Source organism: Mustelus asterias, chromosome 5 (assembly GCF_964213995.1).
Source record: "Mustelus asterias chromosome 5, sMusAst1.hap1.1, whole genome shotgun sequence".
Classification (NCBI taxonomy): domain Eukaryota; kingdom Metazoa; phylum Chordata; class Chondrichthyes; order Carcharhiniformes; family Triakidae; genus Mustelus; species Mustelus asterias.
In genome coordinates this window covers 26,014,185-26,038,499 of record NC_135805.1, presented here as the reverse complement: position 1 = coordinate 26,038,499, position 24,315 = coordinate 26,014,185, and the positions used below count along the sequence as shown (strand labels likewise).

Here is a 24,315-nt window from a genome sequence, read left to right as displayed (position 1 = left end):
TAAAATTTTGCATAACTCCCTGGATTGTGCAGTTTGGGAGTGAACATAAACCTAAGTGTCACATCTGCTTCTGTCTTTCCAGATACATTTGATTTTAACTAGGTTTTGGCAGCTCATTACTATTAAAGGGCCTTTCCAATTGCCAAGTGGTAAGAACTGTTATTTGTTGTAGGATACAAGACTGTTGATACCTTGCTGCAACACATGTTTGAAGAGGAGCTAAAACCAGAAGATGAAATACCAACTCTGGAAGAAATTGATAATCTTTCACCAGATGATTACACACCCAAGCAACCTACTTTTGATAGTTTTGCATAACTTGTTATAAAAAGCTCAGTCATAGATTCAAAAAGAAAGATGTTTTTGTCTGCTTTCACATGTATTCTCAGCTGGAAACTACACAGTAAGATGCAAAACATCTTTTTGAGCAGCATGTACTTGACACAGGAGATAACTGGATCCAAATGAACTCTTGCACTAAAATGATCAATGATTTCCATTGTTTTTATTGCTCAAGTTACCCTTTGTTAAATACAAAACAAGATAGCATGATCATGTTTGTTAATGACAGTCAAAATTCCTAGGTAGGAGGTTGATATTTTTAAAGTATATGTTACAATTACAATCCTTCAACCCTGAGATTTAATCAACTCTACCAATGTTACAGGCTGTTTTAGCTGCTGCACACAAACAAAATCATGGAGTGGCAATGTTACTTTAACATGTTTAAGTTATGCACAATCACAGGAAGAGATGTAACATGCAAAACCTTTCAGCACCAAAGTTTCCAGGGGTGAAGGTGGGACAGGGGAGTTTTAAAAACCAAACACACAGGATTACTAAAATCAGACCTTTCAGTCAGCCTATAATGGGTGATACTTGTGGTTAGAAGGAAGTTGTTGTGCTCCCTCTGGGTTCTAAGCATTATATTTACAATAGATAGTGAAAAGTTTGTGCCTTTAATACCCTAGCCTCAATTATCTGATTAATTTAGAACTCCTAACTTAATGTTTTTAAAAAAAGGGGGAATGTGAATAAGCTGCCATTATTTCTGATTTTGCTGTACAGTCTATGATCACACTACCAATTTCTCTCTCTGCTGCCGCTACAATCACAAAAGCTCCATCCCTTTTCAGGCTGTAATCCACAGTCAGTTATAACTCCAGTTAACTATTTTAAAAATTGAGAGCACAGATTTAAATGTGGCTTGACTATTGTCTAATTCATAATTTATTTTACTATGTTAATCTGTTCCCTAGAATTTTGCTCTTAAGCCTGTACCTTCAATACTATTAAAAGATTTGAGTCTTTAATATGCATAAGTTCGACAGGATAGAATGTGATCTAGCCATGAATTGAAATCACTGCTGTTCAACTGACACAGACACCACTTCTGAATCTTTCCACATCATGTAGGTTGTGAAGCAGGAAACGTATCTCCAAAATCTCTCGAGTTCCAAACAACTTCTTACTGATGTGTATTAGAGAAGTAACAATGAGTAAAGGCACAACTTTGCACTCCTGACACCAAAACTGATGTCAAAAGCTTTAATCTAGATTCTACCATTATGAACACTTGCAATGAAATATGTTCAAGCATAACATAACAGGAATGAAATACAAAGCTCTATTTACACAATCTGGACTTATACACAGCTTTTCAGTTGAAATTCTTGTGTGAAGGCTTATTTTCAAGTAAAAGTACCATTAACCGCTGCCGAAGTGATTTCAGTTTCTTTGTGTACTGCTCCTTAAAGAGTGACACTAGCTTTTCCCGTAGATTGCGAAGTGATGGCAGAGTCTGGCAGTTGGGAACGTATAACAAGGTATTAAAGAAATCATTCCACATATCTGCATGATGACCTCTGAAACAAAAAAGAATAATTCACCAACCTGGCCATAGTTCAGAGATGCATGGAATAATGTCACAGCTGGTTAGAGTGACAGTTCCAGATTTGCTGGTAATACAAAACTGACCTTTGAAAAGTTGTATTGACTTTCCAGATGCCCTGTTCATTCTTTAATTTCATGTACGTACCAAAAAGAAGGCAGTGAACTGTGGCAGCAATTCCAAAGTAGTCTGTCTAAAAGCCACAAAAACAAGCATCAAGTTAGTATCTTGGGGCTTCAGACAATGCTTTGAATAATTCCCTGATTTATTTCATTAATATGAAATATTTAAGAAAAAGCTGCTTAGTTAATTAAAATTGCAAAATAGGTTAACAAGTCATGGCAAAGCACTTGTTTTTGATTCATTCTTGGGCTGTTGTTGTTGGCAGGCCAATATTTATTGCCTATTCCTAATTGACTTCAAGAAGGTGGTAGTGAGTTGCTGTCTTGAATCGCTACTATTCATGCTCACCTACAGTGCTGATAGGTGTTGTATGTGGGGCTCACAACATACAAGATGCAGAATGTCTGTGTTTATTAGTAACACGGCTAGACAGGGTATAGCCCAAGCTGTGAAATAACTCCATGCTTGCTTAGGCCCAGGTCTCTCACCAGATCACAATGCATGCTGGTTTCAGGTCATGTGTCTCTTTACATCAAACTGGACAGTACCATTTCCCAACCCATATTTACCGTTTTTGACAAAAGGAAGTTCCAGGACTTTGACGTCTGGAGCTGAGTGGGCCTGGTACATTGCAAACTGAGCAACTGGCACATGTCTAACAATACCATCTATCACTGAGCATGAGCAGATCGATGGACTGATAATTGTGGCTGGATTAGTTCTGCTTTCTGGGGACATACCCGGTTAATTTGTCCTACTACATGGTTATACAGAAGACAGGGCAATTCTTAAATTATGGTATGGCTAAGAAGTAGTTTAAAGTAAAACACATGACATACCTGGAATGTCCATGGTTTTTCTGACAGCATTTCAATACACTGGAAGCCAGATGTCTTACAATTTTCCACAAAAACTGTATTTTGAGGGAATAACTTCATGTCTATGCTTTGACCAAAGTCAATCAATGTCAATCCTTGGGAGAAGGTATCATCAACACTGCCTACATCATCCAGGAACCTAGATTTAACATACAATATTTGAGTCAAAACTTTATACTATTTAGTTTAGGCCCAGATGCTTACAGGATCAAAGATCAAGGTGAGTATCTGGACCATCGCCAAGCTGAAAAATACAGTTCTTCTCGTACACAAGTTTTTTGTCAACAATAACTGATTTATATAGCACCTTTCAATGTAATAAAACAGCCCAAGGCACACTAACCATCTGTCCTAAATTGCCTATGTGCTGTGTCATTTTGTTTTCTAAAGACTTGGCCACAGGTGAGTGTTAAGGGGAACTCGAGAGGTGGAAAGTGAAGTCGAGATGCGGGGGGAATTGCAGAATCAGAGCCTAGGCAAATTAAGGCAAGACCACCAATGGTGGAGAGATTAAAATCCGGGATGCTCAAGAGGCCAGAATTAAATAAATGCAGATATGAGGGTTGAACAAAGAAACTTACAGCACAGGAACAGGCCCTCCAAGCCTGCACCGACCATGCTGCCCGACTTAACTAAAACCCCCTAAGCTTCCAGGGACCATATCCCTCTATTCCCATTTCATTCATGTACTTGTCAAGACGCCCCTTAAAAGTCACTACCGTATCCGCTTCCACCACCTTCCCCGGCAAGTTCCAGGCACCCACTATGTGTAGAAAATCTGCCCCGTATATCTCTTTTAAACCTTGAACCTATGCCCCCTAGTAATTGACTCTTCCACCCTGGGAAAAAGTTTCTGACTATCCACTCTGTCCATGCCCCTCATAATCTTGTAGACAAGATCGAAAACAAGGAAGAGTATTTTAAAATCAAGTCATTGCTTAACTGGGAGCCAATGCAGGTGAGCGTACATAAGGGACTTGGTGCGAGTTAAGATATAGGTGAGCTCAAATTTACGGAGTAGAATATGTTGGAATAGTCAGGTCTGGAGGTAAAGGCATGCATGAGGGTGTCAGGAGCAGATGAGCTGAAACAGATGAAGTCAGGCATTTATGAAGATGGAAATACACTGTCTTAGCGATGGCACAAATGTGGTTGGAAGCTCATCTTGGTGTCAAATATCACCAACGTTGTGAGCAAACTGTCATCTTGCTGCCAGAGGGACTGAATTGATAGAAGTCTGGAGCAGGGGCTGAAAACAGTAGCTTCAGAGTGGCCAATGTCTGGCAAAGTTCATACAATGTGAACAGACGGGCAGCCCTTCCAGTAAGATAGCCACACGCTTCATCAGGAAATGAATTTGCTAGGGATTGTATCCCCAGCTCTGGCCAGGGCTGGTCATGGAGTTAAATAAGGCACACAGCAAATGGTCACTTCTTACTAGTCCATCCATAGCAGAGGGGTCAAAATAGATCAGAATTTTTAAGAAGCAATAACATTGTGAAATCAAACTGGTTTCTTTCACCAAGGTTGTTACAAAGATACAAACCTTTCTCCAAGAATGAAATTGTCAGGTTTTACATCGCCATGAATGATTCCAATACTGTGCAGCTGTTCCATGATATACAGAATGTGGATGGCAAAGTAGATCACCAAAGGCTGAGGCATTGCTTTTTCATTTATTGTTTTATATAGATTAACTGCATTCTAAAAACAAAAGATACTGAATTTTACTAGTGGTTTTCAAAGAAAGGTTCACTTCTACATGTTCAAAAGAAAGTTAAGGTAGTCTTTAAGAGTGAATAGTTAGACCTCCTCCCCTCCCTGATCTCCAAAACAGACCCTTTTGTCTTTCTTGTATGCTACACAATTCTCAAAGCTAGCACATTTCATAATATCCATTTTGTGGTTAGTAACTACGAATGCTTCTCATAAATACAGCTCTTTTTCCTCATGACAGAGGAGCATTCTAAGCAAAGGAACAATTTGGTGAGCAGAAGTATTAGATAACCAACTACCCACAAGAGTAAATGAGAGAAAGTTACTGCATCGGTTAGGTGAGCAGTTGCTCAACATAGAATCCTAGAGTGTAGAATAAGGCTATTCAGCCCATTGAGTCTGCACCAACCACAATCCCCCAAAGGCCTTATCCTCTAACCCAAAGCATTTACCCTAGCTAGTCCCCCTGACACTATGGAGAAATTTAATATGGCAAATCCACCTAACCCGCACATCTTTGGGCTGTGGAATGAACCCGGAGCACCCGGAGGAAACCCACACAGATGCGCGGAGAACGTACAGACTCCGCACAGACAGTGACCCAAGCCGGGAATCGAACCCAGGTCCCTTGCGCTGTGAGGCAGCAGTGCTGGCCACCCTGCCGCCTACAGATTTTGCATATTTTCAGTTATAGAAGATTATGGCACAGAATGAGATCGTAGTGGTCCACAATGCCTGTTCTGGCCCTTTGAAAGAACCACCATTTAGTATCTTCCTAGTGTCCTTTATGAAGTTTCTTAAAGTTGTCGGAGATTCTACTCCCACCAGAAGCCTGAAATAAATTTTGTTTTACAAAAAAATCCTCATCTAGTTAGTGATTCAGATTAGAGGAAATAGTTTATCCTAAATTTGGAACTCCTATGCTTTAGTTTTTCCAATAAATAAACTCTAGTTTCCCAACTCTCCTCATAGCCAACACCTTTCATCCCTGTATCATCTGAGTGAATACATGGTTCTGACTTTCTGACTCAGATAAAGCATCTAAAGTTAGACTTCAACAATTTCCAGGTCAAAGGTCATAACCTGAAACATTAAATCTGTTCCTCTCCCCAAACAAACTGGCAGACCTGAATAATTCCAGCATTTCCTGTATTTATTTTAATCCACCACTTGTTCAGTTTTAACGTGTTTGTACTCTGCCATTTCTTAAACAGCTTCATCAATTTATCCTCAAAGATTTGTGTATATGAACTAAGTCTCTTGGCTCTATTTTTTTTTGCAATTGGATATGTACTATGTATTCTTCCTGTGAAACTACATTTCTTTTTCCACATTACATTTCACCTAACATCTAGATGCTTAACCTGCTAACCCGTCCTTCTGAAGTTGCCATATTAATCATATTCTCTCATTGGGCATGCAAAGTTTGATAGCGTCTCTATATCCCATTACAGGTCGTATAAATGACCCCAACACAGACCTCTGCAGCATGCAGTAATGACATCTCTGTAATCTGAAAGTTAATTAACCACCACACCCGTGGAAAGTTTTGATTTGTGCCTTGTAGATGGTTGGCATGGTGGCATAGTGGTCAGCACTGTTACCTCTTAGGGCCAGGGACCCGGGTTCAATTCCAGCCTTGGGTGATTGTGCAAATTCCACATTCTCTCCATGTCTGCATGGGTTTCCTCCTGGTGCTCCAGTTTCCTCCCACAGCCCAAAGATGTGCAGGTTAGGTGGATTGGTCATGCTAAATTTTCCTTTAGTGTCCAGGTATGTGTAGGTTAGATGGATTAGCCAAGGTAAATATGAAGGGGTTACCAGGGTAGAGTGGAGGGGGTGGACCTGGGTCGGATGCTCTTTCCAAGAGTCAATGCAGATTTGATGGGCCAAAGTCTCTTTCTGCACTGTGTGGGAATTCTATGGTGGACAAGCTTTAGGGTGGCAGAAAGCAAGTTATTCGCCACATATTCCAGACTGCTCGAGGCCAGAGTACTTAGGTGGTTGGTAAAATTAGGTTCCTGCCCCTTCTGACACCTAAGCACTGTCATTATTTTGCAGAAGATCTGGTAGACTTATGGGACAATGACTGGCCTATTGTATTTCTCATGTTATTTGTGAACAGGACATACATCTAATCAACAAAGTGGAAAATTGCTGATGTATGTGTTGTAGCTGTACTAGGACAGCATGAGATGAGGTGCAGCTCTCTCTGAAGCACAGGTTAGCAGCATCATAGCAGGAATGTTTAGGGACCCCCATAGGCTTTGCAATCTTGTCATATCATTTGGAGTAAATTGAACTGGCAGCTGATGAGAATCTTGGTGAAGGCCATGTAGTAACATGAATGCCAAGCTGAGCATTTTGAACTTCAGTCCAACATTTTGCTACATACAACACAGTTGCGAGACAGTTTAGAGAAGGTTCACTAGGCTGATTTCTGGGGTGAAGTGGTTGTCTTGAGAGGAAAGGTTGAGCAGGTTGGGTCCACTCATTGGAATTTAGAAGGAGAGGTGATCTTATTGAAACATACAAGATTCTGAGGGGGCTTGGCAGGGTAGATGTTGAGAGGATGTTTTCCCTCATGGGATAATCTAGTTTCAAAATAAGGGGTCTCCCATTTAATAAGAGGAGGAGGAGGAATTTCTTCTGAGTTTCATTAGTCTACGGAATTCCCTACCCCGGGGAACAGTGAGGCTGGGATACTGAATACATATTAAATTAGACAGATTTTTGATAAGGGAATCCAGGGTTATGAGGGACAGACAGGAAAGTGGTGGACACATCAACCCTGATTTTTACCCGCACTGCCGTCCAAGGCTGGTAAGATCGCACCTGAGGCCAACGGGGAATGCCGTTCTGCGAGCCTTGCCTGCCCCGATAAAAATAGGACCATCAAATTGGCCATGAACGTATTGACTGATGGAGCAGCATTGAGGGGTTGGACCGGCCGCCTATTTCTTACGTTCTTATATTTTGTAAATACTTCGCAGGACTACGGAAACATCTAGACAGTATTTCAGACATCTCTCCTAAAATGCTACACCTTGCTTGAATCACTACTTTTTTACGTAGGCCTCAAATTTGAAAGCTACAAGGTTGGACTGAGGTGTGTTTGGGGTGGGGGGGGGGGGGAGAAAGAGAGGAGACAATCAACTACTGTTGGGTTACCTCTTTTATACCCATCAGTACATCCCACTCAGTCACACCCACCCACTGTGGTGGCTGTAATGATATGTTGTTGAAGCTTATGAGATTGCTGAGGAATAATGTGCTTCAAGTCCTCCATTTTAAATCTGCCATCCTGACCCAATCTGACCTACATGCGGTTCCAGATCCACAGAAATGGGTTGATTCTTAAATGTCCCCTGGAACGGTCTAGCAAGCTACTCAGTTCAAGGACAATTAGGCAGTTCAAGGGCAATAAATGCTGGTCCAGCCAGTGACATCCACATCCCATGAATGAATTTTTTAAAAAGGTCTACGTGATTCCATGTGGACCCTGTAGATACAATTGAGATTCACCATCTTATTTTCCTGTGTTTTTTTTAAAAACATACCTCCATACTTTTCATAAGTAGAATTGATGCAAGCCAAACAAACTAGCATTCTCAGCTGGTAACTAATGATTGATGATTCAGGATGTTTCAGCAATTTGAATAGGATATATACTTCAGGGCTTACTCAATGTCACATCTCTGATGCAGAAATCAAATCACCTTTTAGGTAGGCCACAACCTTTTTTCAATTCAAACATGCTGCATTTAATCAGAATGTTTTTACTGGGGCGGCACAGTGGTTAGCACTGCTGCCTCACAGCGCCAGGGACCTGGGTTTAATTCCAACCTTGGGTCAATGTGTGGAGTTTACACATTCACTCCGTGTCTGCGTGGGTTTCCTCTAGGTGCTCCGGTTTCCTCCCACAATCCAAAGATGTGCGAGTTAGGTTGATTGGCCATGCTAAATTGACTCTAGTGTCAGAGAGATTAGCAGGGTAAACATTTGCAGTTACAGGAATAGGGCCTGGGTGGGATTGTGGTCAGTGCAGACTCAATTGACCGAATAGCCACCTCCTGCGCTGTAGGGATTCTATGACTCGAAAACAAAGTGTTGAGTAAAGCAAATACCAGCAAAGTTCCAAAACTGTACAGCTCTCCAACCAAAACACTGCCATTCTTAAAGTAGTGACCAGAGTGGATATTGTTGTAGAGACTGCAAAAGTTGGGCTTCAATCTCTCTTTTAGTTGAGTACTTATGTAGAATTCCCAAGGATTAGATGTTTTCTGAACCTGGAGAATAATTAAAAAAAACGACTTTAAAAATTGTATCCCATGTCGCAACTCAAAATTCAATTCACAATCAATGTATTAATTTTTCAAATACGTTTCTTCTCGATTGTAAACACCTCTATCATATCGCTCATCTAAGAATAACTGCAACTTCTTCAGTCTTTTTAGAAAAATCGTCATCTCTGATATGATTCTGGTCATTCTCCTCTGCACTCTCTCCTCTCCTAATCACTGATTCATAAAAGTTCAGGATAATTTCTTGCTTTTGTACTGCATGCCTACAAAGCCAAGGATCCTGTATGCGTTTTTAAACAAGCTTCTCAACTTTTCTTGCCATCTTCAAAAATTTGTGTACACGAATCTCCAAGTTTACATTCTGGTTTTTAACTTCCTCCATGGCTTTTCTGCCTCCTAACTCTAACTTATTCCAAGATTGCAACCCTCAGGAATCTGCACTCCTTCAATTCTGACCTTTTGCATATCCACCACTGGCTGTGCAGTGAACTGCCTAGAACACAAGCTCTGGAATTCTATTCTGAGTCCTCCCTACCTCGCTCGATACTCAAGGCATCCACTAAAACTTACCTTTTAGGCCATGCCTTTGGTCACCTACCTTAATATCTTATGTGGCTTAGTGTCAAATTTTGTTCAATGGCACACCTGTAAGTGGTTTAGGACATTTTGCTATATCAAAGGTACGGTATACATTGTCTCTGTGTTCCTGTATTCTCATGAAAATTGAACTCATCAACGTTGCTTCGACAGCACCTTCAAAACTCATCTATCATCTAGAAAGACAAGGGCAACACAGACATGGGAATACCACCACCTGGAAGTCCCCTCCAAGTCACTCACCATCCTGACCTGGAAATATTTCTTCAGTCACTGAGCCAGAATCCTGGAACTGCCTCCCTAACAGCAGTGTGGCTGTACCTACACCACATGGACTGCAATGGTTGAAGGCAGCAGTTCAGCATCACCTTCTCAAGGACAATTAGTAAATGCTGGCCTAGCCAGCAAAGTCCACATCCCTTGAATGAATATTTTTTTTAAAATTGTTTCTATTGCCTCTCATTCTTGAGGAAAGCATTAACAATGGTATTATCATAGACTAGTAATCCAGAGACCCAGGGAAAATCTCTCACCATGGCAGATGGTCAAATTTGAATTCCATAAAGATCTGGAATCAGCAGTCTAATGATGGCCATGAAACCATTCCTGATTGTTGTTAAAAAAAAAACCCATCTGGTTCACAAATGTCCTTTAGGGAAGGAAATTTGCTATCGCCTTACTCGGTCTGGCCTACACGTGACTCCAGATTCATAGCAATCTGGTCAACTCTCAACTGCCCTTTAAAGTGGCCTAGCAAGCTACTCAGTTCAAAGGCAGTCAAGACAACAAATGCTGGCCCAGCCAGCGACGCCTACAACCCATAAATGAATTTTTAAAAATTCTTCCTTGCAAATGCATCACTTCACACATCCCTGCCAATAATGGCCATCTCACCAATCTGCTAACATCTGACTCACTGCTTACAAAACTTCCGGATCATCAACAAACTTTGAAATTATGCCCTCTACAACTGTATGGCCTACAGTTTATCCCGCTCATTAAAAGCTAGCATGCAGGCAGCAAAAAATTAGGAAGGCAAAAGGTATGTTGGCTTCATTACAAGGGGATTTGAGCTCAGCATAAAGATGTCTTGTGATAATTGTAAAGAGCCTTGGTGAGATTGCACCTCGAGTTTTGGTCTCATTACCCAAGGAAGGATGTATTCATCATAGAAGCAATGCAACAGAGCTTTGCCAGACTAATCTCAGGGATGGCAGGATGTCTTATGAGGAGAGATTGCAGCTATGGTGAACCACAATCAATGGTTCAAATCACTGAAGACTGCCTATGACAAAACTCAGCAAAGGGTTCAAAGTTCCTTTTAGCCACTGCGAAAGCTTTTGCCTGGCTCAGTGATCACTACACATGCTTAAAAAAAGAGGAAATGCCTGAATTCTCTGGCGAGGTGATTTCACTGAAATTTACAAAATTCTTACAGGGCATGACAGAGTAGTTGCAAATGGATATTTCCCACGGCTGATTGAATCTAGAACCAGGAGACACAGGGCCCGATTTTACCATCAAGTTGCGCAAAACCTGGTAAAGTTGGGCGTGAGACGAGTACCGCGATCCGTGTCCGTCTCCGCATTTACATGCATTTAAATTGACTTAATGGGCTGCACACCCAACCGTACCAGCGCTTCCCCCTTTACCCTTGCGTCAGATTCGGCACGAAACACACATGCTCTTCAAAAGTCCGATTCAGGTGCTCCAGCAGGTGAGGAGGCAAGTGTCAAGCGTCTGACGGCTCTCTGCTTGAGATCAGTTGGCGGGGGGGGGGGAGTTTCCACCGCTACTCTGACTGTGATCAGTGAGGGGGGGGAATGGGGAGTCCGATGCCACTCTGCCAGTGATCAGTGAGGTCGGAAGGGGATGGGGGAGGGGCCCACGATCAGTCTGGGTGGTGGGGATAAGGGGGTCAGGAATGTTGTGGGGGCGGGGCAATGTCTGTGGGGGCCAGGGGGAGGCATTATCCGGCCTGGGAGGAAGGGGGCAGGGGAGCCGCATTCTATCTTTTGTTCTGCGCTTGTGCAGTTGGAGGCGCCGATCGGAGCTGCAGGATTTCAGGCACGTTAAGCCCCATCCACAGGTTTGTGCAGCACAATTCGGAATTGCTGATATTTTTTCAGGCAGAGTGCATATGGAGGTGCCTGAGAATGTGTCTAAAAGTCGGATCCGAAACACTCCCAGTTTCCAGTCCACCCAGCACTTAGAATCAAAATAGTAAAATAGGCCCAGTCTCAGAATAATGGGCAGGCCATTTAAGAATCAGGTCAGGAGGATTTTTTTTTCCACTCTAAAGGGTGGTGAATCTTTGGAATTTATTACTCCAGCAGGCTGTGGCAACTCCATCATTCAGTATTTTCAAGACTGAGATCAATAGATTTCTGGATACTAAAGACATCAAGGAATATACAATGAAATGACAATTACAAAGATATATAAAGGGACAGGTAGTATTGAGGAAGCAGGGGGGCTGCAGAAGGACTTGGACAGGTTAGGAGAGTGGGCAAAGAAGTGGCAGCTCGAATACAATGTGGAAAAGTGTGAGGTTATGCACTTTGGAAGGAGGAATGGAGGCATAGACTATTTTCTAAATGGGAAAATGCTTAGGAAATCAGAAACACAAAAGGGCTTGGGAGTCATTGTTCAAGATTCTCTTAAGGTTAATGTGTAGGTTCAGTCAGCAGTTAAGAAGACAAATGCAATGTTAGCATTCATGTCGAGAGGGATAGAATACAAGAGAAGGGATGTACTTTTGAGGTTGTATAAGGCTCTGGTCAGACCCCATTTGGAGTATTGTGAGCAGTTTTGGGTCCCATATCTAAGGAAGGATGTGCTGGCCTTGGAAAGGGTCCAGAGGTGGTTCATAAGAATGATCCCTGGAATGAAGAGCTTGTCGTATGAGGAACGGTTGAGGACTCTGGGTCTGTACTTGGAGTTTAGAAGGATGAGGGGGGATCTTATTGAAACTTACAGGATACTGCAAAGCCTGGATAGAGTGGATGTGGAGAGGATGTTTCCACTAGTAGGAAAAACTAGAACCATAGGGCACATCCTCAGGCTAACGGGACGATCCTTTAAAACAGAGATGAGGAGGAATTTCTTCAGTCAGAGAGTGGTGTATCTGTGGAACTCTTTGCCGCAGAAGGCTGTGGAGGCCAGGTCATTGAGTGTCTTTAAGACAGAGATAGATAGGTTCTTGATTAATAAGAGGATCAGGGGTTATGAGGAAAAGACAGGAGAATGGGGATGAGAAAAATATCAGCCATGATTGAATGGCAGAGCAGAGTCGATGGGCCGAGTGGCCTAATTCTGCTCCTATGTCTTATGGGGGAAAGACTGGGGGAAAACCTGTCAAGATCTGTTTGAATGGGCTCGACGCTTCAAATGGCCTACTCCTGCTCCTATGTTCCTCTTAGCAAAAAAGTCATAGTCTTTTACTAACCTTTAGGCTCACTTTTTGCTGGTTCCTCACATCAGACAAATTATTCATATCCAGAATTGTAGCTTGGTAAACGTGAGCAAAGGACCCCTGCCCAAGTAAATGAGCAACGTGGAACGTTTCATTTCCTAAATACAGAGAGAAGGATAATTTCACAAAAAAATTACAAAGATCCTGCAACTTAATAGAATCCAGTTGCATAAATAAGCATACTAAAATTAACTATGTAAATTAGATGTTGAAGAAAACAAGCAAACAAAAATATTTTAATAGACAGGAGCCTAGTGGTAACGTCACTGGACCGATAGTCCAGAGACCAGGCTAATGTTTCATGAACAAATCCCACCACAGCAGCTGGAGGAGTTTAAATTCATTTAATAAATCTGGAATGTTAGTCTAACATTGACCACAAAATCATTGTTAACTGTTGTAAAAGCCCATCTGATTCACTAATGTCCTTTAGGTGGCCGACTCCTAATTCGTATGTTCAACTCAAGTGACCTATCTTGGTTACAATATTCCTCAACATCTTGAAAAAAAAATCTATTTATTTCCAAATGTTAATTTTGAAGTGACCCATCCCCAATAGTATTTTTGCAGAGAGATTTCCACTACTGTGTGTGATAAAGTTCTCTCTGACATTACCCCTGAATTGCCTAGCTCAAATTTTATGCCCCTTGTTCTGAACTCCCCTATCCACTTTCTCATGATTTACCTTTAATCATCATAAATTGTAGTTTCACTATCAGGGAATAATAGCAAGTTAAACCCAGATCCTTTCCTACAAATAAAAGGCACAGAAAAGAAATATACTGCTGTGCAAACTAAAGATTGTCCAAAGGTGTGCGGGTTTAGGTGCTTTGGCCATGCTCAATTGCCCCTTAGTGTCCTGGGATGCGTAGGTTAGAGGGATTAGCGGGGTAAATATGTGAGGTTACATATAGAGTCTGCACCAGCAACAATTCCACCCAGGCCCTATCCTTCTGCACTGTACAATCCTTCTGCACTGTAAGGTTTCTATGATTCTATGAAATAAGTTGCTCCTACTCATAGGAAAATTATGGGATGGAAAATAGCATATATTTTGCTCTGGGAAAGACTTTGCCCTATGGAAAGACTAAAAGAGTTCCTAATGAGGAGGTACCAACTAAATGTGTTTACCTAAACAAAGGTTGATTTTTGGTCTGATGATAGGCATATTGTCCTTCCAGGTTAAAAAAGAGCCATAGGAACTCAATGGTTTGGTTAGATCTGACAGAAGTTCACTGATAAGATTCTTGTCCCAAGGATTCTTAATGGTTAGACCTGGACAACGAGAGGGAAAAAAAAGTTGTTATAATATTCTGTGGCTCACTTTCATACATTTAAAATGTAATATTTTAGTCAAATTATATTAGTCAACTCCAGATATTTTTTTGAATGACCAATGCAGATACAAAGCAATGAGCTTTAAAAAAAGTCTTAAATCAGATGTATATTACACCACTCAAATGTAAAAACATCCAATGGGGCTAAAAGGAAATCAGCCAATGATTGCAACTTTTTGTATTCTTGGCAATGAAGTGTTGTATTGCATTAACATGGTTGAGTAATACCAATGATCAGGCTTCATCTCATTACAGATTTTAAAAATCTGTACACTTTTCGGAGAGGTATGCCACCATTTGTCTTAGCTGTTGGCAAAGACGTGCTGAAATCCTAAAGCTGGAAATGTTTTAAAAAAGGATAAATGTGGGTGTTGTTTAATTAAGGGAAAAAAAATAAACCAAATATTAGAACTCAGTCAGCCAAACATAGGTAGTCAATAAACTTCTAGATGTAATTGCATGGGATAAAAATGAATACCTGGAAAAATATGTATTAATTAGACATCAGCATGGGCTTGTAAAGGGTGAATATGTCTGATAAAAAGTCCTTTGAGGACATAACGTGGTGAGTGTACTGATGAAGGAAATGTTGTGAATGTTGTGCACACAGATTTCAATAAGAATTTGATAAAATTCTGCATAAGACCCTGAATAATTAAATCAAGACATACAGTATTGAATGCAGCATAGCCACATGAATGAGAAATAATGATCAAAAACAGAAAGTAATGTTTAATGACTAGAAAGATGTAAACAACAGTATTCCTGACGCATACAAACATTTCATTCTGATATAGAGGATACAATATCAAAATTTGCCCAAGACAAAAGAATATCGAGAAGAGCAATGAGGAATTTTAATTTCTGGTGCCAGTTCACAAATTTAATTTCATACTTGTCGTGGTGGTATTTTAACTCATAACTGGGTTCTTAACCCACTTCCAAAATCAGTACACTATTGTGCCCAGAAATGGAACTTGTATGAGAACTACAAACATTGATGAGCAGTGCACAGTTATGTTGATTAACAATATAACTTAGGTTAGTGTTAAAAAGAGTGGCCAGAGGTGTATTTATTTTTTAAAAGTTAGCACCAAAATTCTCTTGTATGTGAACATAGCAGGAAGAGAACAATCTGGGCTAAAAAGCATTAAGGATATTTGTTGAATGATTAACCCCCATCAGCCAAGTCAAAAAGTTCTATCATAACTTCCCTTTCTCCCCCCCGTCCCCCCCCCCCTCACAGCGCCAGGGACCCGGGTTAGATTCCAGTCTTGGGTGACTTGCACGTTCTTCCCGTGTCTACATGGGTTTCCTCCAGGTACTCCGGTTTCCTCCCACATTCTGAAAGACGTGCTGGTTAGGCGACTAAGTAATTTCACAGTAACTTCATTGCAGTGTTAATTTAAGCCTTACTTGTGACTGATAAATAAAAAAAACACAAGCAACCCAAAATATAAGGTATTTACAAACATGAGAAATATTATACATAATGTTTTCAATAAATTTTCAAATTGCATAGATTGGAAGTCTTTGTGAAGTAGCTTTGAAGCTCAACAGCTGACAACTTAGGAGAGGCTGCAGGAAAAAAAATGGTTGATCTTTTGCACTACATTGCATGAATCTAGCCTGTAACATTAATCTAATATAGGTTTGGAGGATGTCTCAACTTTTTCCATTAATTTCCTATGCTTTAAGTTTTAGGTCAGCACTTAAAAGGAGCATCACCATCTGCCTGTTCTTCAGAAAAAACTTCACACAATAAAAGATTCAGGATTAAACTTCATTTTTATTGAATAGTTTTGTTTAAATGAATGAATGCTGAAAGCATCAGATGGGACTCTAAGCCGACAGTGTAAAGCCAAAATAGCAAATGTCATCTGATTAGTGTCCATTAATTCAACATCCTCATACCATTAAACCCAGCTCCTACAAATAACTGGAATCACTGACTTTTGTGCTAAGAGAGTGCATGTCCAATACCAAGTTACAACTTCTCCATTTTAACACCAAGACAACACAAAGCAATGTTTTTTGCACCACATTAAGCTCTATCCCTTGGAGAGAGTTGGAATCAGTGGCCAAGTACCAGACTACACTAATTCTTGACATCTCGATACTCAAAGAAGGTTCCACCACAAATACCATCCATCACCAAGACTGCCAATTTCTACCCTCATCATTGAAACTGCCAATCCATGCTTCTGTCATATCTGGATTCAATTATCCAATGTTCTCCCCATCTCTCCACCCCTCCCACCACCTTCCCCAAGCTCTACCTTGGCCAACTCTACCTTTTTTGCTCCTGCAATTTCCATGCAATCCCTCACCTCATTACTTCTATTCTTGCTAAGCAGAAGTGACCATCTGCCAACGTACAAAATTAAATCCTTCCAAAATTTTGCCCCACCTACAATTCACTCCCAATCTCTGCCTTCATGGTGTAATGTTTTGGAACATCCTTACATTAGCGGTTCTGAATGAATGCAAGCCATTTAGAAGTCAATTTTTAGAAAGAAGAGAACACAGAGCATTAAGCTAATCAAATTTGTTGAAAGATTTCAATTAATTTAAGTATCAATAGCAAACATATTTAAATAACTCCACTAGTTATAGGCAGCCAGGTATGGATGGTGATATTTACCAGTTTCTGTAAAGGTTTCAGCTGGCTCCTCAAACTGTAGATCACTGCAGTACATTTCCTGTAGACAGCAAAATGACTGTTCAGGTTTGAGACACTCTTCAATGTTAAGTAGGCCGTACGATTCTTGTTCCTCTTCAATCATCTGAAACTCTTCAGAGATTGGTGGCTCATTGGATACATCCTGACAATTAATGCTACGGTCAACAGCAGGGGTTGATATGCTATTGATAGGTTGTGGTCCTAGGTTCTGAAAAGGACTGTTTAAAAAAAAATGTTTGGAGGTAGAAGGAAAAAAGATTACTTGATCACCAATAAAATTGTTTCAATTCATAAACACAAGGCAAGGGAAAAGATTACTGACAACTGTTTTGCCATTACGTACTACTACATGAGTCTGTTCATGTAATATAAGAAACAACCACATCAACCGCTACAATTATTAAATACTTGCACATTTTTAATAATTGTCTTCTGAATATTCTATATAGTTAATTAAATTAATTCTCACAATGTAATGACTGATTTGAAAACTATTCCAAGACAGAATAAAGTAGATAAAATTGAATACCCCTTGGTGTTAACAGTTCTTACCTAATTTTTCTGATTTTGGCAAGCTGAAAGCACTCCTCCTCTGATGAATGAATGGCCGCATGCCCATTGTTGTTAAGTTGTGTATTTTCTGGGAAAAAAATAATCCAGCTTTAATTGATTATATACAAGCATTCAATTTCAATGTGCATTCTAATAGCATGTTTTCATTTTTAAGTCTATTTGTAAATTAGGGACATTCCTTGAATAGTGCTGCTTCCATTTTCTTTTTAGCTCAGTCTTTTTTAAAAATAAACTGCCACTTTGCCTCCTTCCTCAACCCTTCAGATCACCATGTTCCTCTCTCTACCTTTCAGTTCATTGCTTCTTTTTCCCAAACCTTCACCACGCCGCTTTGCTCCCTTGACTTTCCTGTTTGCTGCTTCCCAGCACATGCTCCATCTCCCCTACTTGCAGCTGCCTCTTGCCACCACTCTCCTAAGCTCTCGCTCACAAGTTGAGGTGAGCAGGAGGGTCGGGGCGGACGGGCAGGTCAGGAATGTAGCGAGCAGACAGGTCAGGGAGACTGCAAGTAGGTGAGTCAAGGAGGTGGTGAGCAGCCAGTTAGAGGAAAAAGTTATGAAGTTCAGAGTTACTGGGCAGGATTACTGGGTGGCTTCGCTCAACCCGAAACTAGAAAATCCCGCCAGAGGTCAACGGACCTTTCCATGGTCCGCCCCTCGCCTGCTCCGATTCTCGTAGCGGGCGGGACAGTAAAATTCACCCCACTAAGTTAGCACGGTGATTTTTGGTCAATTAGTCAATAGTTTCTTTTTTAAATATAAAAATTAGAGGTCAGGACTGTAACCCAACCTTATTACATGATTTCTTATGGGAAATGGATTCTTGTTTAGCACTTTTTTAGGACTACATTGGAAGTACTGAATGAGGGATAGCTATACTTTACATTTTTCAATCACTGCTTGGATTTGACACCACAAAACAGATTCTTACCTTCACTGTAATCCTCTGTATCTTGCTTTGGCTGTAGTGGTACCCCATTGAATGGAGTTGATGCTAGTGGGGCTGCAAAGGCTAAATCCTCTGCATCATTGGGCAGGGCTTTGTTATCAAAAAAAGCCCAAACATTGTGATCATCTATACCCTGTACAAAAGTTTTTTAAAAAAAAATCAATTTCATACTTTACAAAACATGTTAAGTAACAACAAGGACTAGATCTGGAATACAATTTCCCGAACACGGAATTACATTATTGCTGGTTTATTGGGAGTTTTCATATTATTACTGTCCAACATTGTAAAGAACTGAGTAAGTGTGCAGCATTAAATGATTTTAAAGCTTTTTATTCCTCATTCTCGGTTGGGTGAGGGGAAAGGCACAGTGGCAAAGGTGTTGGGGCAATTTATGATATCATAATGACCATGTGACATCACAAAGTGGCTTCAACCAATAGAGTTATGAAAATACTCAATATATTTTCAACAGGAAAATAAATATAGCATTGACAAAAGTCATAGCCTCTTCTGAGGCAGATAATGTCAACTTACAAAATAAAAACAGAAAATGCTGGAAATACTCAGCAGGTCAGGCAGGTCTTGTGAAGAGAAAAGCAACTAACCTTTCAGGTCGGTGAACTTTCATCAGAAACCTAAAAACTTTATTTAAGGCTTTCCAATGAAAGGACACTAGGATATTTCTACTCTGAGATTTATACCAAACACCTGAAGATGGTCAGAAAAAGAAGCCTCTCTTACAGTTATTAGTTTAGTATTAGCGCCAATTTTGTTTGTTGTCAGGAAGTTTGGTTCAAACTCAATTGCAGAATTGTTAAAGATAATCTAAGCTGCATTACTGAAGGAATGCGACATTGTCAGAGCTGCTATTGTTTAGTTGAAGAAATTAAAATCACCGACGATCCAGTCTGCTTGTTCATAGAGTCACAGAATCCATACAGTGCAGAAGAGACCATTCAGCCCATCAAGTCTGCACTAACTCTCTGCCTGAGTTTTAAAAATTCTGTCAAAGTAACTGTCTCACCCTATCTCTGTAACCCCACACATTTCCCATGGCTAATTCACCTGACCTACACTTCTTGGGACACCAAGGGGCAATTTAGCATGGCCAATTCACCTAACTTGCACATCTTTGGATTGTGGGAGGAAATTGGAGCATCTGGAGGAAACTCATGCAGACACGGGCAGAATGTGCAAACACCACATAGACAGACATTCATCCCAGCCTGGAATTGAACCCGGTTCCCTGGAGCTGTGAGGCAGCAGTGCTAACCACTGTGCCACCATGTTCCGTGGTTCATTAAAGGACATTAAAGATCCAATGGCTCTACTTATCTAGGTATCCTACCACCATTTTGTCTTGAACTAACACCATAAATTAACTGGTCATTTCACTGCTGTTGTTACAAAATAGCTACTGCATTGCTATGTTCCAAAAAGTAATTCAGTGTGTGCAAAGCACTTTGGTAGGGCAGCGAAAAACAGAAGTCTTACCTTTTCTTTAACAGCAGTGAATTGTTTCTCAGATAATTCTCCCCATAGCCTCGATTCTGCAGGTTTACTATTCAAATCATTTTGTATGCTGCAACATCACAATGCTAATTAACAAGAGTCAAATTGGTTACAGTTTTTCAAAAAATAAAGTTACAAGAAACTTGTTTGATATACCTATTTACACCACCGGCATCATCTTCAAAGATAGAAAACTGAAGAGTGGAACATGGAGCAAAGTTCATACCCCGAGTTTCCAAGGATTGGTGGTTGTCTTGAGGAGAAAAATGAAGGTAAAATAATCAAGAGGCATTATTAAAGTGAAACTGGTCAGAGAACACTTCCCCACCAAGATCTATGTTACCATTTGCTCATGAGAATTCTTATCCATAAAGAAATACAGTGTAAAATATTCTAAGATTAAAAGATAAATAGGGTGTTGCAGTACAATGCCAATGCTTAGTGCTACAGATCGAAGTGCTTCTCAGCCACATTATTTTGAGGGCATCAACAGAGATCTTTTCCATTCACCAGGTTTCTACCTAACATGTCCTTACTTGATTTCAAAAAACAATAGCTTTATAGCTATTGGAACCACTCTGGAAAAGTTATTTTATCATCAGCCAAGACCTACTATCATAGAGCTCAAGCAAACTTATATAGAGTAAAAGAAAAGAGGTGGTAAAAGAGGAGGTACTCCAAAGATGTGCGGATTAGGTGCATTGGCCATGTTAAATTGCCCCTTAGTGCGCCAGGATGCGCAGGTTTTAGCCAGATTAATGGGGTAAATATGTGGGGTTATGGGGATAGGGCCTACGTGGGATTGTTGTCGGTGCAGACTCGATGGGCCAAATGGCCTTCTTCTGCACTGTAGGGTTTCTATGATCTGTGAAATTGGGGAGTAGTAATTAGGCAATAGAAAACTTGGGATTTAAAAGCCTGAAGATTTTAGTAGGAAAACAATTTTAGTAGCTGAAGAAAATAGAATTCTATTGTAACAAAATGTTAGGGAAAGTGAAAAAATGAAACAGAAGAAAAGGAATCTGCCAGTGTGGTTCCCACCTCCTCGTCGCCAGTTTTCTTTGCGGTATTTTTAAAGGGTAGGCGTGCAGACTACAAAGGTAAGAACCGCCTTCTTAAGGACACTTGGAGATGGGAAACAATTCTTGGCCTTGCTAGTGACACACACACCTCATGAAAAAATAAAAAGAGGATACACATTGGGTAAGGGCTAATGATAAATTTAAAACCATATTAAGCATCTAATAAATACAGATTCTACAATCAAGCAAGAGATTTTGACAGCACTGGATTGGAGCTCCAAGCCATGCCTAGCACTAGAAATGCATTAAATACTCAAGGAAAGATGGATTATACTTGAGGATACTGGGTGAGATTAGTAACAAAATTTAGGTAAATCTCATCAGCACATCAGCTTGTCAAATTCAGGAGAAGTCTCACTGGACTACATACCAAACAAATATGGTTACAATACAAACCTGGCTAACTACAGACATGAGACTGTGGCGGTTCAGGGGTGGATCACCACCACCTTCTCAAGGGCATTTAGTGATGGACAATAAATGCTGGCCCAGCCAGCGAATCCCATATTCCATGAACTAATTTATCTTTTTTATTCATCCAAGATCAGCAACTGTCAAAATAATAGAACTGGCTGTAGGGAAAATGGTTCAGAAAATAAATGAAATTTGATCAAATGTACTAAAGAACTAAAGAACCTTAAAAAAAACATCAAACAGCTGGGGCAATCACAGATTAATGCAATATAGATAAATTCATAGGCTTACCATCCTTTTTACAAAATGTTTTGGAATCTGCATCTTGTGCTTCCATTTGATCCTCTGCAAACACACCCTCATTTTCATCCGCTTGAGGCAATTCAGGGATCACTGGTGCCTGAAACATGTCCATTATCGCATCTACCACAAGAAAATAGAAACGTTATCCTTCAGCTTACGCAGCTTGGACTGTACTACACACTTATTCTAGAGATGATAAAACGATTTATCTCATAGATGGTTACATTTTTGGGACTTTCTTAAATCAAATTATTTTGGCTTCTTCAGTATCAGTCACAACTTGCCAAACCTTTGCCAGTGCGCATATTTACTTTGAGATCGAGTGAGCATATTGTCATGTACTCAAGAAACTAAGCTAAGATTCTACATCTGGTAATCTACATCTAGTGGACAGAGCAATGTCTATGGATGTTATTTAAATGGATTTCCAGAAGGCCTTTGATAAAGTCCTACATAAGAGATTGTTAACAAAGGTAGAAGCCCATGGGATTGAGGACAAATTAGTGGCAGGTAGGGATAAAGGGTAGGTACTCAGATTGTGGGGATGTGACGAGTGGTTTCCCATGAGGATCTGTGTTGGGGCCTCAACTGTTCACATTGTTTATTAGCAACTTTAGATGGATTATACGCAAGGATACTGGGTGAGATCAGTGACAAAATTTAGGCAAATCTCATCATCACATCAGCTTGTCAAATTCAGGGGAGGTCTCATTGGACTACATACCAAAAAAAATGTGGTTACAATACAAACCTGGCTAACTACAAAAACATTTACTAGGATGCTACCCGGACTTGACGGTTCGAGTTATAAGGAGAGGCTGGATAGACTGGGACTTTTTTCTTTGGAGTGTAGAAGGCTGAGGGGTGATCTTATAGAGGTCTATAAAATAATGAGGGGCACAGATCAACTGGATAGTCAATATCTTTTCCCAAAGGTAGGGAGTCTAAAACTAGAGGGCATAGGTTTAAGGTGAGAGGGGAGAGATACAAAAGTGTCCAGAGGGGCAATTTGTTCACGCAGAGGGTGGTGAGTGTCTAGAACAAGCTGCCACAGGTAGTAGTAGAGGCGGGTACAATTTTGTCTTTTAAAAAGCATTTAGAGTTACATGGGTAAGATGGGTATGGAGGGATATGGGCCAAATGCGGGCAATTGGGATTAGTTTAGGATTTTAAAAAAGGGCGGCATGGAATAGTTGGGCCGAAGGGCCTGTTTCCATGCTGTAAACCTCTTATGACTCTATGACTTAGATAACGGGCATATATCTGAATTTGCTGATGACACAAAGTTAAGCAGCACTGTGGACAGTGTAGATGATAGCTTAAATTATAAAGGGATATTGATAGACTAGGTGAATGGGAAAAACTGTGGCAGATGGATTTCAATCTAAGCAAGTGAGTTTATTCATTTTGGACCAAAAAAGGATAGATCCAAACGATATGAAGTTAAATACAGTAGATGTCCAAAGGGACTTGCGGGGTTCAGGTGCACAGATCTTTAAAATGCCACGCGCAGGTGCAGAAAATAATCAAGAAGCCTAATGGGATCCTGGCCTTTCTAACTAGAGGACTGGCATATAAGAATGCAGAAGTTAGACCCCACTTGGAATCACTGAGAGCAGATCTGGGCACCACACCTTAGGAAGGATATATTGGCCTTGGACAGAATGCAGCATAGGTTTACAAGAATGATACCTGGACTTCAGGGGTTAGGTTATGAGGAGAGATTATACAAATTAGACCTGTTTTCTCGAGAATTTAGAAGGTTAAGAGGTGATCTGATCGAAGTCTTCAAGATACTAACAGGAAAAGACAGGAGATTCTGGAACTAGAGGCACAGACTAAAAATTAGGGCCAAACCATTCAGGAGAGACGTTAGGAAGCACTTCTAAGGATGGTAAAGGTTTGGAACTCTCTTCCATAAACAGCAGTTGATGCTAGATCAGTTGTTAATTTTAAATCTGAGATAGATTTTTTTTGTTAAGCAAAGATATTAAGGAATATGGTCCAAAGGCAGGTATATGGAGTTAGGCCACAGTCAGCCATGATCTCATTAAATGGCGGAACAGGCTTGATGGGCTGAATGACCTCTTCTTGTTCCTAACTGCTTTAAGCAAGTGGATCTGTTTTATGCCTTAATAAGTTCTCATCATTTTCAAAAGTAATAATTTAAAATTCAAAATATCCAATTTTACAATAGACAGGCACATGAACAGCTAGCTATTTACAACAGATATCCATCCACCTAACTGTTGGAATGAATAAAAAGCTTGCACCACTGAGAACTAAGCTAACCCTGCATAACTTCCCTTTCTTCTTTCACACAGCCTAATCATTTCACCAAGATGTCCAACAGTCTAGCTGTTTCTTTGAGATTCCAACCTCCCTCTGTAATTTACAAAATTTGTTTACACAAGTCTCATATTGACCATGAAATTAACTTTCATACCACAGGAAGAAGTTGTTGTGACTGGTTGGA

The 24,315-nt window shown here is 40.4% G+C and overlaps 2 protein-coding genes across 3 annotated transcripts in view; one reads left to right on the top strand and one right to left on the bottom strand.

The window, feature by feature from the left end:
• tpcn3 (two pore segment channel 3) overlaps positions 1–670 on the top strand; it is a 55,390-nt gene extending 54,720 nt beyond the window's left edge. Inside the window, exon 19 of the mRNA XM_078212304.1 lies at positions 173–670. Within this exon, the coding sequence (XP_078068430.1) occupies positions 173–318 (146 nt within the window). The 3' untranslated portion in view covers positions 319–670. The remainder of the gene's footprint in view (positions 1–172) is intronic.
• Positions 489–24,315, bottom strand: part of bub1 (BUB1 mitotic checkpoint serine/threonine kinase) — a 75,077-nt gene continuing 51,250 nt past the window's right edge. The window contains exons 13-25 of one of the 2 annotated variants that reach the window (XM_078212302.1): positions 21,828–21,959; positions 20,197–20,293; positions 20,023–20,110; positions 18,508–18,658; positions 17,557–17,644; positions 16,966–17,222; positions 14,116–14,259; positions 12,958–13,082; positions 8,736–8,897; positions 4,439–4,596; positions 2,854–3,031; positions 1,978–2,084; positions 489–1,865 (exon numbers count right to left, since the gene is read on the bottom strand). In XM_078212302.1, coding sequence (XP_078068428.1) covers positions 1,661–1,865; positions 1,978–2,084; positions 2,854–3,031; positions 4,439–4,596; positions 8,736–8,897; positions 12,958–13,082; positions 14,116–14,259; positions 16,966–17,222; positions 17,557–17,644; positions 18,508–18,658; positions 20,023–20,110; positions 20,197–20,293; positions 21,828–21,959 — 1,892 coding nt within the window. In that variant the 3' untranslated portion in view covers positions 489–1,660. The remainder of the gene's footprint in view (positions 1,866–1,977; positions 2,085–2,853; positions 3,032–4,438; positions 4,597–8,735; positions 8,898–12,957; positions 13,083–14,115; positions 14,260–16,965; positions 17,223–17,556; positions 17,645–18,507; positions 18,659–20,022; positions 20,111–20,196; positions 20,294–21,827; positions 21,960–24,315) is intronic. The other variant, XM_078212303.1, reaches the window with a different exon arrangement.